The 15,553-nt window shown below is 47.3% G+C and overlaps 1 protein-coding gene across 5 annotated transcripts in view; it reads left to right on the top strand.

Annotated features, from left to right (window-relative positions):
• TMOD1 (tropomodulin 1) overlaps window positions 1-15,553 on the top strand; it is an 88,392-nt gene that overhangs the window by 65,354 nt on the left and 7,485 nt on the right. For 3 of the 5 annotated variants that reach the window (XM_060014462.1, XM_060014465.1, XM_060014461.1), the window contains one exon: window positions 7,465-7,609. In XM_060014462.1, coding sequence (XP_059870445.1) covers window positions 7,465-7,609 — 145 coding nt within the window. Of the gene's footprint in view, window positions 1-7,464; window positions 7,610-7,851; window positions 7,982-14,123; window positions 15,270-15,553 lie in introns of those variants that run through there. The other 2 variants (XM_060014463.1, XM_060014464.1) reach the window with 2 other exon arrangements.

The raw sequence follows: 15,553 nt of genomic DNA, 5'->3' as shown, positions 1-15,553 counted from the left end.
GTTCTCAGAAGACACTGCAGTGTCTGAGTCATGTCCATATCCTATTACCCGGCTCAGAGCTTGGCCCTGCAGTGGCACTTCATAAGCAGGGCTGCCCTGGATATTTGTATATGTTGTTCACTGCCCAATGAGGAGGCAGGGGGCAAAATCCAACCCATACTCTACTCTCCAAAACTCGGTCTGGGGCTTTATTCACCCAGAGAAGGCACTTTTCTCTAATTCATGGGAAGAGGCCACATCAGGCCTGCAGCAGCCCTGTCATGAGAGTTTGCTGCATCCAACACCTTCCATTTCGCATATGCCAGTGGCCTGCGGTTGCATCACCCATTCCCAGCCCCCATCACTTCCACCCTTTCTTCCATTGCTGACCCTGCTTTATCGCAGGCAGATCAGATGGAACAAAGGCATGTAGCAGGCTTGGCAGCAGCCCTGAGCCAGGCCCTGGGATTGGCCACTCATGTGACTCCAGGCCTACCCAGGCAGGGAGTCACTATCTACCCAGTGTCAGCTGAAACCTGAGCCCTGGGGCAGAACGTTGGCCAAAGGTGACCCAGCGCACTGGCCTCAGGTCATTGCAGCGGCAGCTTACAGGGAGTGAGCTGCCCACTACTACTCTCAGTGCTGTCTCCCCAGAGCCAGTGCTGACCATCACCCTCACCCTGGCTAAACACCCTGTGCGAGGACGTTCACTTCCCTGAGCCTGTTTCCTCGTTTGTAAAATGGGGATAGTAAGAATCTCTACTTCTAAGGAGATAAGAGATGCAAACTATGAAGTTGTTCACTTTTATAATTACTCGGAAGGTGACTTAGGGAGTTTACACGTTATTCTAAGAGTTGAGGTACTGAGCAGGTACCATATATCCATTATCTCATGTAATGCTTGCAAAGACTCTTTGTGAGTAGGTGTCACAACCCACCCCCGTATTGTAGATGAGGAAACTGAGGCCCAGGCAGGCTCTGTACCCTGCCCGAGGTCACACAGTAAGTAACAGAGGCAAGATTCGAACCCACGTCTTTGTGACTCTAAAGTCCATGAACTGTGCCTGTGTGGGCTCTTGAATCCTACTGTAGTTGTGTGTGGGTCTTGGATTTTCTCAGCTATCCCTTTCCCTTGGTGCCAGGCCAGAGCACTGGTCACCACCTGCCCCCACCCCATCCCAGGAGCATCTTTCTTCAGTTCATCTCAGTGTTTGATAAGTGCCTGCTGTACCCCAGGGCTATGCTGGGCTCTGTGTGTGAATGAGGCTCTGGCTCTGCCCTCTAGGGATTCCACACTGGATAAGAAGATGGACAAGTGTACGGCTGACCATCCAACCGGGTGCCCCAGTAAGCCACAGACAGTGGGCCACTGGGGGGAGAAATCTCAGTCAGGAGCAGGTATCAGGGAGGGCTTCTTGGAAGAGGTGGAATTTGAGATAAACCCATAGGGTGGACAGTATCTCAGAGGATGGCCACGGCCTCAGGTGCAGGGAACCACACAAACAAAGAGAAGGAGAGGGGGAAGCCGTGGAGCCCATCCAAACTAAACTAGATTAATGGGAAAGCGAGAGGAAAGCGAAAAAAGGACTTAGGAGCCCAAAGGGCTCTGAATGGGTGGTTCGAGGGGAAGTGGTCTGTGGGCTGTTATCAGCACCAGTCAGAGTCATGCTCTGCGAAGATGGTTCTTGGCTGGATAGGAGAGGATTGGGGGCGGGGCGAGGCCATCCGGGCCCAGGAGACCAGAGGGGACTCTGACTGCCCAGATGCAGGGGGCCTGTGGGGAGGTGCTCCTGGGAGCCTGGAGTCTAGAGACTGGACTGGGGCCTGGTGGGGGAGGGGTGGGCTGAGGGAAGTCTGGGGAGGGGGCTCTGCTGGCCCGGGCTAGGGGACGCCACCTGCATCTCTCACAGTGTGCCGGGAGGCCTGGGCTCTGGGCGGCGTGGCAAAGAGGAGGTGGTGAGTAGCGTTGGATTTATTCCTCGTTCTTGGTTAGTCACCAGGGTCTCCCGAGGCCGCAGCTTTCTCCTCAGCCCCTGCACCTGCAACCTATGTCAGAGTCTCTGTCCTCCTTTCTCCTTATACGGCCAAAGAAAGGGACTTGGGGCATTCTGCCCGGCGTGACATGGAGCCTCGTAGGCTGCCTCGGGACACAAATGCAGGAATAGGATTCTGGGGCAGTTTATTTACTCAGCCAGGCTCTCTTTACCTCCAGGCCATGTTCTCTTGCCGCCTGGAGTTGCCCTGGGATGGCAGTGAGGCTGGGGTGGGAGGTGGCGGCTGACCACAGCCCAGGGTGCTGAGACACACCTAGTCCAGCCCTCCTTTTACCCCCTCGGTGGGGAAACCGAGGGTCAGAGAAGGGACAGCCTGGGCCAAGGTCATGGATCAAGTTAGTGTCAGAGCTGGGCTGGAACTGAGGAGCCCAGCTTCCAGACAGGCTGCATTTATGGATGGACAGGAGAGGCCCTCCCGGCGCCCAGGAAGCAGGCAGCACACATGGGGTGCCTGCAGGCCCCGTACATCCCTGGCCAGCCCTATGGCTACGGTGGGGCGGCTCTCCGCTCGTCTTGATTCACCCTCCTCCCCCCCCACCCCCCAGCTCCCTCCAGCAGGCCCTTCCCAGGACCCGCAGGGCGTAGGGCACTCTCCCTGCCCCTCAGCACAGATGAGGCCTGAAAACAGGACCCCAGCCCCAGTGAAGACACGGACAACGTGTGGGGGCCGTTCGCTGGATTTCTCACTTTTCATTCCAATATTTGACAGTGAGAATGTGCTTCATATTTTGAAAAGGCGCTAAAGGAAGTGGATTGGGGTCTCAGACAGTCTCTATATCATCTGCCAGGCCAAGCCGGCCAGAGCCCAGGGCTGTGCTGGCTCCTTCAAGGACAGGCCCGAGCTCTTCCCAGCCCTTTCAGGAGCCTTGCCAGATAGGCTGGTGGAATCTTGCCATCCTCCCTCTGCCTGCCCTAGTCAGCGGTCCAAGCCCCATCTGAACCCACACAAGCTCCAGTGAACTCGTAATACCTGGGAGGAGTTCTCTGTCAAGAGTCTCAGCTGCGGTTCCATGCTTGTCCATTTGGGTGTTGGGCTGATGTGTCTTCTCAGCCTTCCCAGGTTGCTGTGCATTGATCCTGTTCCTATTTTTTCCAATCAATTCAATTCCTTGCCCTTGCCCTAGAGATACAGGGTACCGTGTGCTCTCCAAGGGCTCACAGTCTAGGGTACCATCATCCAACAGAACTTCCTGTGTTGATAGAAATGTTCTGTATCTGCACTGACCAATATGGTAGCCACTAGCCAGTGGCTCTTGCACACTTGAAATGTGCCTAATGAAACTGAGGACCTGAATTTTAAATTTTATTTAATTTTTAAATGAAGTATAGTTGCTTTGCAACATTATATTAGTTTCAGGTGTACAACATAGTGATTCAGTATTTTTTTTCTAGATTGGATTTTATTTCTATATATTCTATAATAATACAGTTGAAAATCTTGCCCACTTTCACACTCAATAACTTTAACAATCAGTTCTTCTTAAAATTTTGGCCTAGGAGAACATCTGTATATCCAAACAGATGGGTTTGTGTGCGCGCGCGCGCGTGTGCGCGTGCGTGTGTGTGTGTGTGTGTGTGTGTGTGTGTGTTTATAACAAAGATAAATATGTATAACCTATTGTTCCCTGTTTGCCTTGAAAGAGAGTAGCCCAAGGGCAAACTCTGTTTTTGTCTCTTGCAAACATCCTACGTGTGGTACCTTAAAGTACACTGCCTGTGCACTGCTATATTTAAAATAGATAAGGAACAAGGACCTACTGTATAGCACAGGGAACTCCACTCAACACTCTGTAATAACCTAAATGGGAAAAGAATTTGAAAAAGAATAGATACACTCACATGTATAAGTGAACCACCCCGATGCACACCTGAAACCAACACAACATTTTTAATCAACTACACTCCAGTATAATATGATTCAGTATTTTTATAGATTATACTCCATTATAAGTTATTACAAGAGAATGGCTATAATTCCCTGTGCTATACAATATATCCTTGTTGCTTATCTGTTTTATACATAGTAGTTTTTACCTCTTAATCGCCTATTCCTATCTTGCCCCTCCCCACTTCCCTCTCCCCTCTGATAACCACTAGTTTGTTTTCTATATCTGTGCATCTGTTTCTGTTTTGCTATATATATTCATTTGTATTATTTTTTGGATTCCACATAAATTTTATTTAATTTTAATTACTTAAAGTTTAAAAAAACCCAAACAATCTGATTAAAAAATGGGCAGAGGATCTGAATAAGAAGACATACAGATGACCAACAGGTACATAAAAAGTTGCTCAACATCACTAATCATCAGGGAAATGCAAATCAAACCACAATGAGCTACCACCTCACACAGTTAGAATGGCTATTATCAAAAGGTAAGAATTAACAAGTGTTGGCAAGGATGTGGAGAAAAGAAAGCCTTGTGCACCATTGGTGGGAATGTAAATTGGTGCAGTCACTATGGAAAACAGTATGGCTATTCCTGAAAAAATTAAAAATAGAACTACCATATGATCCAGCAATTTCATTTCTGGGTATTTATTGGAAGGAAATGAAAACACTAATTCAAAAAGATATATGTATCCCCATTTCATTGCAGCATTATTTATAATAGCCAAGACATAGAAACAACCTAAGTGTCCATTGATGGATGAATGGATAAAGCAAATGTGGTATATACAATGGAATATTATTTAGCCATAAAAAATGAAATCTTGCCATTTGTGACAACATGGATGGACCTAGAGGGTATTATGTGATGTAAAATAAGTCAGACAGAGAAAAACAGATACCATATGATCTCAGTTATATGTGGAATCTAAGAAAAAACAAAAGGCAAAACCAACCAAGCTCACAGATACAGAGAACAGATTGGTGGTTGCCAGAGGTGGGGGGTAAGGAGTGGGTGAAATGGGTGAGGGAGGTCAAAAGGTACAAACTTCCAGTAATACATAAGGCATGGGGGTGTAAGGTACAGCATGCTGACTATAGTTAATAGTGCTGTATTGCATATTTGAAAGCTACCAAGACAGTAAATCTTAAAAGTCCTCATTGTAAGAAAAAACCCACTTTTTTGTATTGATAACTGTGTATGGGGATAGATGTTAACTAGACTTACTGTGGTGATCATTTCACGATGTATACAAATATTGAATCATTATATTGTATACCTGAAACTAATATAATGTTATGTCAGTTAAAAAAGATTTAAAGAGCCACATTCCCCTGGTGACTGCTGTACTGAACAACACAGGTCTAGCTGGAGAGACAGTGTGGAGGCAGGTGACCCAGTAATGCAGATGGACTGGGCCGGGAGTAGAGAGGGACATACACTGGGCCACTTGAGTGTCCAGTGGAGAAGGATGGTTTCCAGGGGTAAGGATCAGGAAAGGTCTCATGGGGAAGGGGGCATTTGTGATGGGTATTAAAGCACTAAGGATACACCAACAGGTGGGTACGGGAGGGTAGGGGCATTCCACATGGAGGCAGGAGGGCACATGAACATTTAGAAATAGACCTCTGCCTGCACGAGGTACCAGGTACCAGACTCCCCATCCCTGGGGTAACCAGGCTGAGTAAAGACTGAGAGAGGAAATAAAGGCAAGGACTAAACTGTAGCACTTGGAGTGCCAGGCTGAGGAGGAGGCGGGGCTTATCCTGTTGGGTTATTGAATGAATTGAGACCCTGCAAGTTGTGCACAAGGCATTGGGAACATAGTAAGCTCTCAATAAATGGCAGCAGTTATTGGCAGTGGGAAGTGATTGGAGGTGGTTATGTGTTTCTGTTTGCTGCTTCTTTAGATCAATTTGGCAGTCTTGCCATCTTAGCAATATTAAGTCTTCTGATCCGTGAATATGGGATGTTTTTATGTTTATTCAGGTCTTCCTTAATGTACAATGCTGTGGTATAGTTTTCAGCGTGCAAGTCTTTACTTTATTAAATTTATTCCTAAATATTTTTATGTTATTGTAAATGGAATTCTTGTCTTAATTTTATTTTTGGATTGTTCATGGCTAGTGTATAGAAACACAGCTGGGTTTTGTATATCGATCTTACACCCTACAAGCTTGCTGAACTCGTTTATTAGCGCTAATAGTTTTTTGTGGATTCCTTAGGATTTTCTAGATACAGTATTGTGTCATCTGCAAATAGGAATAGTTTTGCTTCTTCCTTTCCAATATGGTGACTTTTCTTTCTTTTTCTTACATAATTGACATCCAAGACGATTTCCTTGTCTCGTTTCTGCTCTGAGGGGGAGTATCTTTAATTATTAAATATGATGTTAGCTTGCCTTCTCTGTCTTTTCAAACCTCTTTAAGATTATACTTACTTTTTAATATCTTATTGTACATAAAACTCAAACAATACAGTAAGATACAACAGAACACAAAACAGGAAGATACAAAAAAGGAAACAAAAACTTCCCCAAATTCCACCACCACCAATATGCTCCCAGGCTTTTCAGTGTATGTATATGGGAAATAGAGATAACTTTACATAAATATGACCCGTTTTGTCACTAGGCTTTGTCTACTCAATATTGTGTCATGGCATATTTTCCAGCCTGGAACTGACAATTCGCACCATCATTGTACAGCTGCCCATGTTCTATTATAAAGCTGAACCGTCATTTATTTGAGCAACCCCCTCTTGATGAATGTTTGTTTCCCTTTTATCCCCACTTTTATAAATGAGACTGATGAATATCCTCATCATATCCTTCCCAACACTGTGTATTATCGTGTTTTCCTTTCCTGTCCTTTTCATCTTTGTCAGATGATCACTATAGATTTGGGGGTAGGGAACTAGCATGATCAGAGTGAGGCTTTAGGAGGCTAACTCTGGCAGTCCCAACTTACTATGGGACCTTAGGCAAATCCTCTTCCCTCTCTGGGCCTGTTTCTTTATTTGTAAATGGCTAAAGGACTGGCTAGCAAACCTGGCTGTGTATTGAAATCACCTGGGGAGTTTTAAAAACCACAGACACCTGAGTATCATTGCAGCCAGTGATTCTGATTTAATTAGTATGCGGGATAGCCTGGGCTGTAGGATTTTTAAATCTCCCTGAGACTAGATGATGTGAAGGTCCTTCCTGCTGAAATATTCTAGGAAGGCTGCTGTGAAGCAGTAGAAAGATCTGTTCTTGGTGTCCAGCAGCCCTGGGTTTGAATCTCAGCTCATTTGCTCCTGGCTAGCTCCTGTCTTTTCAAACCTCTTTAAGATTATATTTACTTTTTAATATGGCTGTGTGACCTTTCAACCTCTCCAAACTTCCATTGCCCACCCCCACCCCCACCCCCGCTCTTGGAGTGGGCGGGGACAGGGAGGTATTAAAATCCCCGCCCACCACTCGGGGTTTCTGCAGGTAGAGAAGGTTTAGGTCCTGCACCAGTGAGTGAGAGGTGACTGTGTTCTTTTCTTGATCAAAGAGCCAGCCCCTGGGCAACAAAGTGGAAATGGAGATCGTGAGCATGTTGGAAAAAAATGCAACACTTCTCAAATTCGGCTACCACTTCACTCAGCAGGGGCCCCGGCTGCGGGCGTCCAACGCGATGATGAACAACAACGACCTTGGTGAGTGGACATATGCACCCTACCCGCCGCCTGTCATTCTTTCCACCTGTCATGGGGGGTATGGCAGGGAAAACTCCACTGCCGCCTTCCCCAAGGGAGTCCTCTTTTTGGGCCTGACTCCCAGTTTTCATGCTGATCCCGTTCCCTTGTTTTAGGTGTTTGCGCCTTGCCTCCCCCCAGACCCTTGCCTAGACAGGAGCGCCCTGCCTGCAGGCGCTGAGGCCAGGCCCTCCTCCCTGCAGGTAGCTCAGCTGAGCACAGGGCTGGACCCAGAGTGCACCCTCAGTGTGTTAGCCGGGTGAAATGAAACGTGGGAGGCACAAAGCCAGCACGGAGTCTCCTCCTCTTCTGAATACCCTTTTTGGAGCCCAGAGTCCTCTCCAGATCATACAGTGTGGCCCAAGCCCCAGATCCCAAGGCCAGCAAACAGCCTTACTACCCACACTGCAAACCCAGGGGACTTCACGTTGCTTTTAACGTAAAGGTTGAAAATGCTGACTTTATAGTAAAGTAAAACAGGTTACATTTAATCTCAGTTAAAGACATAGTTTGCATTTTTTTCTTAAAAAAAAAAGAAAGAAAATGTCACAGTCTTTCTTAGGAGCAAACACCAAAAAGAAACACTAGTCAGTTGAACAAAAGGGAGACCAATCACCGACTTACTTCCAGATGCTAAGTGTTCTCAAGCTCTATGCCTAGTTATTTCTCATGTGTATTCCTGCTGGCTGCTTAAAGAACTTGATAGAGTGTCCAAAGAGGAGTATGTCTGATAAGCCTATAGGAAAATAAGAGAAAAAAAACAAGGAGTAGGTCTGTTAACTTAATTGATCATTATATTCAGCTGTGAGTTTCCTAGAATCAAGGCAGGAGGAAGACAAACCAAGTTACATGATTCTTGTCAGAGAAGGAAGCGTAATGAGTTTTTTGAAAAGAAGCAGCTTCATTCTGGGATTGAATTGTGAAATAACTGTATTTCTAAAGGACGATGCCTTCAGTGAGTTTTTCATCAAATTCAAACCTGCTCTAAATATGTTGCTTTTTTTTTGTTTCTAACACTCAGTAAAATGCAAGGAGCTTAATACTACAGCACATCTGAGAGTTCAGGTATGTCCCTTCCTGTGATGAATCTGAAGCTAGGTTAATACATGGAAGGCCTAGAAGAATGGGGATGAGTATGTAAGTGTGTATGCATGAGGCAGGTACTCACAGAACCTGTGCATAGATTAACCACAGAGCTACTCAATTCAACAAACATTTGTCGAAGTCCTATAGGGCACTGGCTGTTGAAGGTATAGGTTCCTGTTCTTAAGAGGCTATTTATTCATTGCTTTCTCCAGCTGCTACTTTTTCTAGAGCTGCAGATCTAGAAAAGTCCATCAAACAAACAAAAAAACCCCACACCAGGTCAGGTGTCCTGGTTTATCTGAAGTGTCCTTATTTGAAATAAAAGAGAGCAGACACAAACAACGAAGAATTAGAATTATCATGGTGTGACAGAGGTGATAGCTACATTGAATTGTTGAGGAAGGCCTGCGACCTGGACTCTGTTGGCCCAGCTGTGATCTGGCTGCAGAACCAGCACTTAAAAGCCTTGAGTTCTATTCTGATATTCAGTAATCTCACTTTTTTTTTCTCTCTCAGCTTAGATTAAGCTTCTTATGTGTCCCTCGGTGCCTATCTCAAGGCTAATCCAGCTTTGGTCTTCCAGTGGCAAGATGGCTTGGAGGACTTCTTTCTAGGGACAGAAGTTTCCGGATGACTAGAGTCAGGGGTGCTGTAGGGGGGACCCCAGGGTCAGCTGGAGGCTAGAAGAAATGGCCCTTGAGGACTCTCTGTCCTGAGAGTCTATGATTCCAAAATCCAGGCCCAATTCCTATCACCAGGGACTTGCTGAGGTTATGGCAGGAGCCCGGCATGCCAGAGCTGGACGGGACTTCAGGCTCCTCCCTCCAGTTCTCCTCTGGAGAAACTGAGGCCCGGGAGGGACTGCCCTTCTAGACAGTGGCTCAGTCAAGTCACGCCCGTTGTTAGTTACAGCGAGCACTTTGGGAGCATCTTTTGTGTGCCCAGGACTGTGCGAGGTGACATAAGGGGTAGCAGAAAGCTAGTGCCCCGTAAAGAACCTTTACAACCTTTTATGGGAGAAAGTCATGCCCCCAATTCAAGAAGGCCTACAAACTGTATCCGAACAAAGTGAGCCAATGATTTGTGAGGACAGAGGCTGGTTAATCCAAGCATCCTGGTGGGTGTGGGCATGAGTCAGCCTTTCAAGGAAGAGACAGGTTGTGTGGGAGGTCAGGAGGCCTTCCTGGCAGGGGTGCTGGTGTAGGCAGAGGCAAGGTGGTAGGAGCCAGTGTGCAGGATAGGAGAGACAGAAAGTTCCGAAAGGACTGAGGAACTATTACTGGGAGTTACACCTGGACGGAAAAACAGGAGCTCCCAGAGGAGGGAGGGAAGGACATTCCAAGCAGAGGGAACAACATGGGCCAAGGCAGGACGATGAACAGGTATATGAGGTGTTCACGGGAAGGGGGCTGGGTAGGTGTGGGAGGCTGTGAGCCAAAGGCCTTTCACGCCAAGCTCAGGAGTTTGGTGAGGAAAGCAGGTGGGAAGTGGGACCGTGGCAGTTTTCTGGGCAGGAATGATAGGTGATTAAAATGGGCCTCTGAGTTACCCCATGGAACTGTGCAGCTATTCCCTTGAGGTTCCCCACAGAAGGAATTAGAGCAGAATCATCTAGGTGACTGCACGCAGCAGAGTACTAGTCGGTGAAGTAGGACATCTAGCTTTAAAAGCAAATCTGCACCCATCCGCTAGTTTTTGTGAAAGAAACGCTTCTGATTCTGATGGTGCACCGGTGTCCTCCTGCAAAAGAGAAATCCTGACTTTCTTTCCAACACAGTATTTTCATCCTGCTCTTGATGCTCTAATGAAGCAGACAGGCTTCCATGTTTCTCAGCTGAATATGTTTGTCATAAAAGCCGGCCCCGGTCCAGCCACCGTGGTTGTTACTGTGTCTGCTGCTGCAGCTTGGCAGCAGCAGGCAAGCTCCTTGCGGACGAGAGCGGGCCTCTCCGATTTCCTTCTCACTCCAGCCAACCTCTGTGCTGGCTCCTGGCCCATTGCCGGGTCTGCGGGACCTGGGCTTTGCTTACCTGCAAGGCAGGTGGGCTCTTCCTTGGGAGACATTTAATCCCTAAGGCCATGGGTCAGCCCTGCCCAGGACCCATCCTGAATGGCATGTCTTTGGTCCTTCCCAGCCATTGCCCTGGGCTCTTAACAGAGTGCTCTATGGGAGAGAGTGGGGTGCCAGGGTGAGGGGGTGTCAGGAAGGAGCCGAGGACCCCCATCTCTCTTTTCCCATGGTGACACCTCAGACGACTCCTATCTCCACACTATTTATAGCTGAGAGCCAGGCTGGCACTCAGGTCCTGTAAATCTGCCACTGAAGCTCTCTTCACTTAATGAAATCTGAATTGCAGCCTCCAGGTTAAGACAGTTGTGTGGTAGAGTAACATGTTTAAAAGCAGAAAACATCCCTTCTTGGGAAAGTCACTTTTTTACTATACTCTCAAGGAAGACCTTTCTAACAGGCACCCCAGACACAGCACATACACCCCAAATCAATTTCATCATCTTCCCCCAAAACCATCTTGGGAAAGGGCACTACTTTCCTTGCAGCCATTCAAGCCAGAAATCTCTACCTCTCTCTATGCACTACCCCCAGCCCAGCCAGCCACCTCCTCACCAGCCACCTTGCCCTGCCCTTTGTCAAGCCCTCATCACATTTACCGGGCATCCTGAAACGTCCTCGGGCCCTGCAGCTCCTCTAGCTCCTCCAGGGCGGGCATCTCACGCAGCGCTCATCCCAAAGCTTGTCCCACCACTCTGCTTAGAACGCTTTCTGTGTTCCCACTGCTCTCAGGTTAAACTCCTTGACGTGGCTTCTAAGTCCCTTAGTAACCGTAGCTGATACTTACATGGCGCTCACTGCGTGCCAGGCCTGCTCTGAACACTTCAATCTTACTAACTCCTGTAACGTTCCCAACAACCAGTTGAGGCAGGTGCTGTCGTCATCCCCATCCTACAGTAAGGAGACAGAGGCCTAGAGAAGTAGGTAAGGTTACCCACTGTCCATGGGCGGAAGTGGGACTTGTCCCGGCAGTCTGGCCCCAGAACCTGTGCTCTCCACCTCTTCTCTGGGTGAGGCCCTGCCAGACTCATCTCTTGACACCCCAACAAGCCATCTTCTTGCCCTACTGGTACCAACCGGTCCAGGTAGCTGGAGTGCCTCCCAGTGACCCAGGCAAAAGCCTCCCTTTAGAGGACTGTTACTCCTAATGCTTCCCGTACTTTCCCACCGTCTATCCCTTTATCGTTTAAGATTCAGTGTACAACTTAACCGCCGTCCTTGGAAAATCTGACCACTTCGTTCATTGTGCCTCTCATACTTGATAGAGATCTACCAGGGTACTTGTGATGTTTTATCAGATTTCTTGTAGGTATATCTTGGTCCCCTGTTAATCTTTATTTCTGGTACCTGTGCTTGGCACATCATAGCACTCAGTCAATGCTGTTGAATATAAAATGCTCCCCAAAGACATGATGGAGGTGTAAAGCTTGGTGGGAGCTCAAGCCTCGAATGGGGGTTGGTCCAGATGACTCGAGATTCCTTCCGGCTCTGACAATAAACGAGTCTCTGGCAGTTGCAATGATAAGCAACGTGGAGGAGTTCGCTTTAATGAATGTAAAAAGCAGGTTGATTTGAAGAAGGATATTGGGAGACCTGGCTTCTGCTCCCAGTTGCATCTCTTATTCACTGTGACTTGAGGCAAGTTACTTCCCTCTTGGCCTCAATTTCCTTCATTATTTAAATGGAAAGAAAAAAAGAAAACCTGAATAAGTGGGTGCCTTTCCCTTCTCCCCATCCAGTCCCTGCAGAAGCCAGTGGCAGGGGAACCCTGCACAGGTGCAGCCCAGTGTGCATACTGAGGGCAGGTAGGGGGAGACAGCGCAGGATCCTTTTCTGTACCTTGAGCCATGAGCTGGGGACTCCGGTTCCTGGCTCTGCCGCTTGCTCTCAGGGACCCTGGCTCCCTTCTCTTCTCCAGGGGAAGGGAGCTAGTCCTACTTGTGAGAACCAGATGAGATGTGGGTATGTAAAGCCTACATGGACAGGGCCGGATTGTACTGAGGGAGGCGCTGGACCGAGGCTCCAGATGAGTCACAAGCCTTGGTTCCGTCTGGTACCAGCTTTATTATTTTGTTCCCTGCCATACTTTCCTCATCCATAACATGGCAATGGTGACAACACTGACACTCCAGAATTGTTGGAGGGGCTCCAATGAGGGGTTGAGTGCAAAAGGGGTATAATGCTTGTTCAGCTAACGTGTCAAGCCTGGCTCATGTAAACCCTCTGGTCACTCTGGGCAAACTTCTGCTCTTTGGGCTTTGGTTTTTGTTCCCCCCCATCTTCCCCCAAGCTGTTGGACATTCTGATGGTCTCCAGAAATCTGGCCAGACACACTGTCTTCTCTCCAGGAGACTGCCCACTGATTTGCATTCATTGTTCTTTCAAGGCGGGTGGAGGGGAGGGGAGGAGCTCAGGCAAAGGCTAAACTCTAGGCCCCAGACTGGGCAGCCTGTGTGCCCCTGCGCCCCTCCACACCAGCGCCTAGCCTCAGTTCGGTTCTTGTTGCAGCCCGTAAGCGTCTATCTGAGGTCCGCCTGCTCAGCTCAGGAACTGGAAGACACCTAAGTATAGACAGACTTTTTTCCTCTCGCAATAGCTTCCTGTCTCTGCCACACCGGCAGCCCCCTTGACTGCCACCTACCGGCTCCACAGTCGTTGACCAACCTTTCTCTTGTGGCCGATCTAGCTTGCTGCTTGGTTTTCATCTGCAGACACTATAATTTGTTTCGAACCCTCTCCCTTTGCTATAACAAAGGGAGCCCTACCTGCCCCTCCAACCATCCCCGCCATCCTGTCAGCTAATGACCCCAGCCTGCAACCCCCTGGCTCCTGCTTTACATTTAACTTTGCCTTGCCCCCGGGAAAATGTCAAGGTTGACCATAAGGGGACACAGATAATACAGGGTAATCTTCAGGGCAGACACTGTTGTTTACACAGGCAGGCCAAGAGCTTTGAGGAAGAGTTGGGGGAAATGTTTCCAGAAGGTTAAGATCTCATTAAGATCGACTGAACTTAAATCTTATCTGACCGGAGTGAGGATCTTCAGCCTCGGGGCCTCTGTACACAAAGGACAACAGCGGAGTTGGATAAAGTGGGTTTTATACCTGTATGGCCAGCGATTTAGAAGTACTTTATGAACGAATCTACGCCACTACAGACCCTCCTCTCAGTGAAGGCTCACAAGCTGTCCTTTATAAACACCAGACATCAGAGTTTGCTGAGCAAAGTTGTCAAGAAGCTTCCTGGCGCTCTCAGAGCCACGGTGGTGGTTCGGGTGCACAGGGACAGCTGGCTCACGTCTCATCTCCATTCCTTTCCAGTGAGGAAGAGGAGGCTGGCAGACTTGACCGGGCCCATCATTCCCAAGTGCCGGAGTGGCGTCTAGTGTGTGCGGGTGCCGACCACGCCTTTGAACTGGACGTGTTCTACTGATAGGCTGTGCTCTGCAGTGGAAACCGGAAGGCAAATGCCAGCACAAACCCTGTTGTGGTTCAGTTCTTTACGCACTAAGGTGTTAGGTTCGCTAGTGGTTGTAGTTGAAAATTTTATAAACTATGGTGAATGTGAAGTTTTTCTTTAGTCACAGAAGTTCAGTCCGGTTATTATTTAAAAACTAAAAAGCCCCCGAACTGGCAGACCTTACTGAAGACAATGTTAGAACAGCAGTGACTTAACCGCAGGAGCCCAGTTTCGGTGACCTTGCTGTGTGGTGTTTCAGGTATATTTAAAATGTGTAACATGAACAAACAGCACCCTCTTCCATGTGGTTTAAAAGCATTATAAAATATTTTATTACAAACTTGATCTTAGCTCTTTAGCAAACAGAACATATCATCATTCTTTATTAATTCTCCTTTAAATTTTAAGAACCTCAAGATTAAAGTTGCTAAATTGATTTCTGGATCAAGAACACAATTTTTTTCCCCTCAAGAAAGACAGAAAGACTGAAGCCACAGAGCTCTGCCAGGAATCAAAGAACATGAGATTCCTTAAGCTGGTTATGAGGAAATGATAGAAAAAGCCAATGGTGAAGTCTCAAATTTTAAAAACCATCCTTTTTTTTTTTAAACCAATTCCAGGCGACAAACATTTCCCTGGGTGTTCTTTATGAACATCTGGGATTTATTTACAATTTAATACTGGAGTCAGAAAGAAATTTTTCCTTATCGAATGCCAACCTTACGATGGATGTGAAAACCTATGGCCAAATACTTGAAAACACCTTTCTCTGTTGCACAGTGGGCCAATGCCTTATGTGAGGCACATCACTAGAGACACAAATTTCTAGTCCATCATGGCTTATGCTTACAGACTTCAACTACCTATCGCATCACTTCTTAGACAAGTCACTGCTGATCTCATGCCTGTAAATTAAGCCTCCAAAGGTCAGTGGTGAAGAAAATCTAGATATTTAAGAACTAGGAAACCTGGCCAAACCACCCAAGATGATTATTCTGAAAATGTAATTTTGGCATTTCTGCTGGATCCCTTAACATCACGTGCATCTCTTAGGATCCAGCAAAAATGTTAAGCCACACTGCCCTTGTGCCTTTTAATATACCACGGTGCCAGTTAAACTAGTATTTCTGTTGCTTGGGGAGTTATTTTCGTGAGTGATTCAGCAAATCTTATGATAAAGGACAAGCCAAAGAGCTGACGAGCACAGACTAAGCTGCAGAGCACTGAGCAGAGAGGCTTTTGGCGAAAAAGGAAAAGTCTTGCACACGGAACTGTAATGATGGGACAGTAC

The sequence above is a fragment of the Delphinus delphis genome, chromosome 6 (assembly GCF_949987515.2).
Source record: "Delphinus delphis chromosome 6, mDelDel1.2, whole genome shotgun sequence".
NCBI classification, from domain to species: Eukaryota; Metazoa; Chordata; class Mammalia; order Artiodactyla; family Delphinidae; genus Delphinus; species Delphinus delphis.
This window is presented reverse-complemented; position numbering and strand designations above follow the sequence as displayed.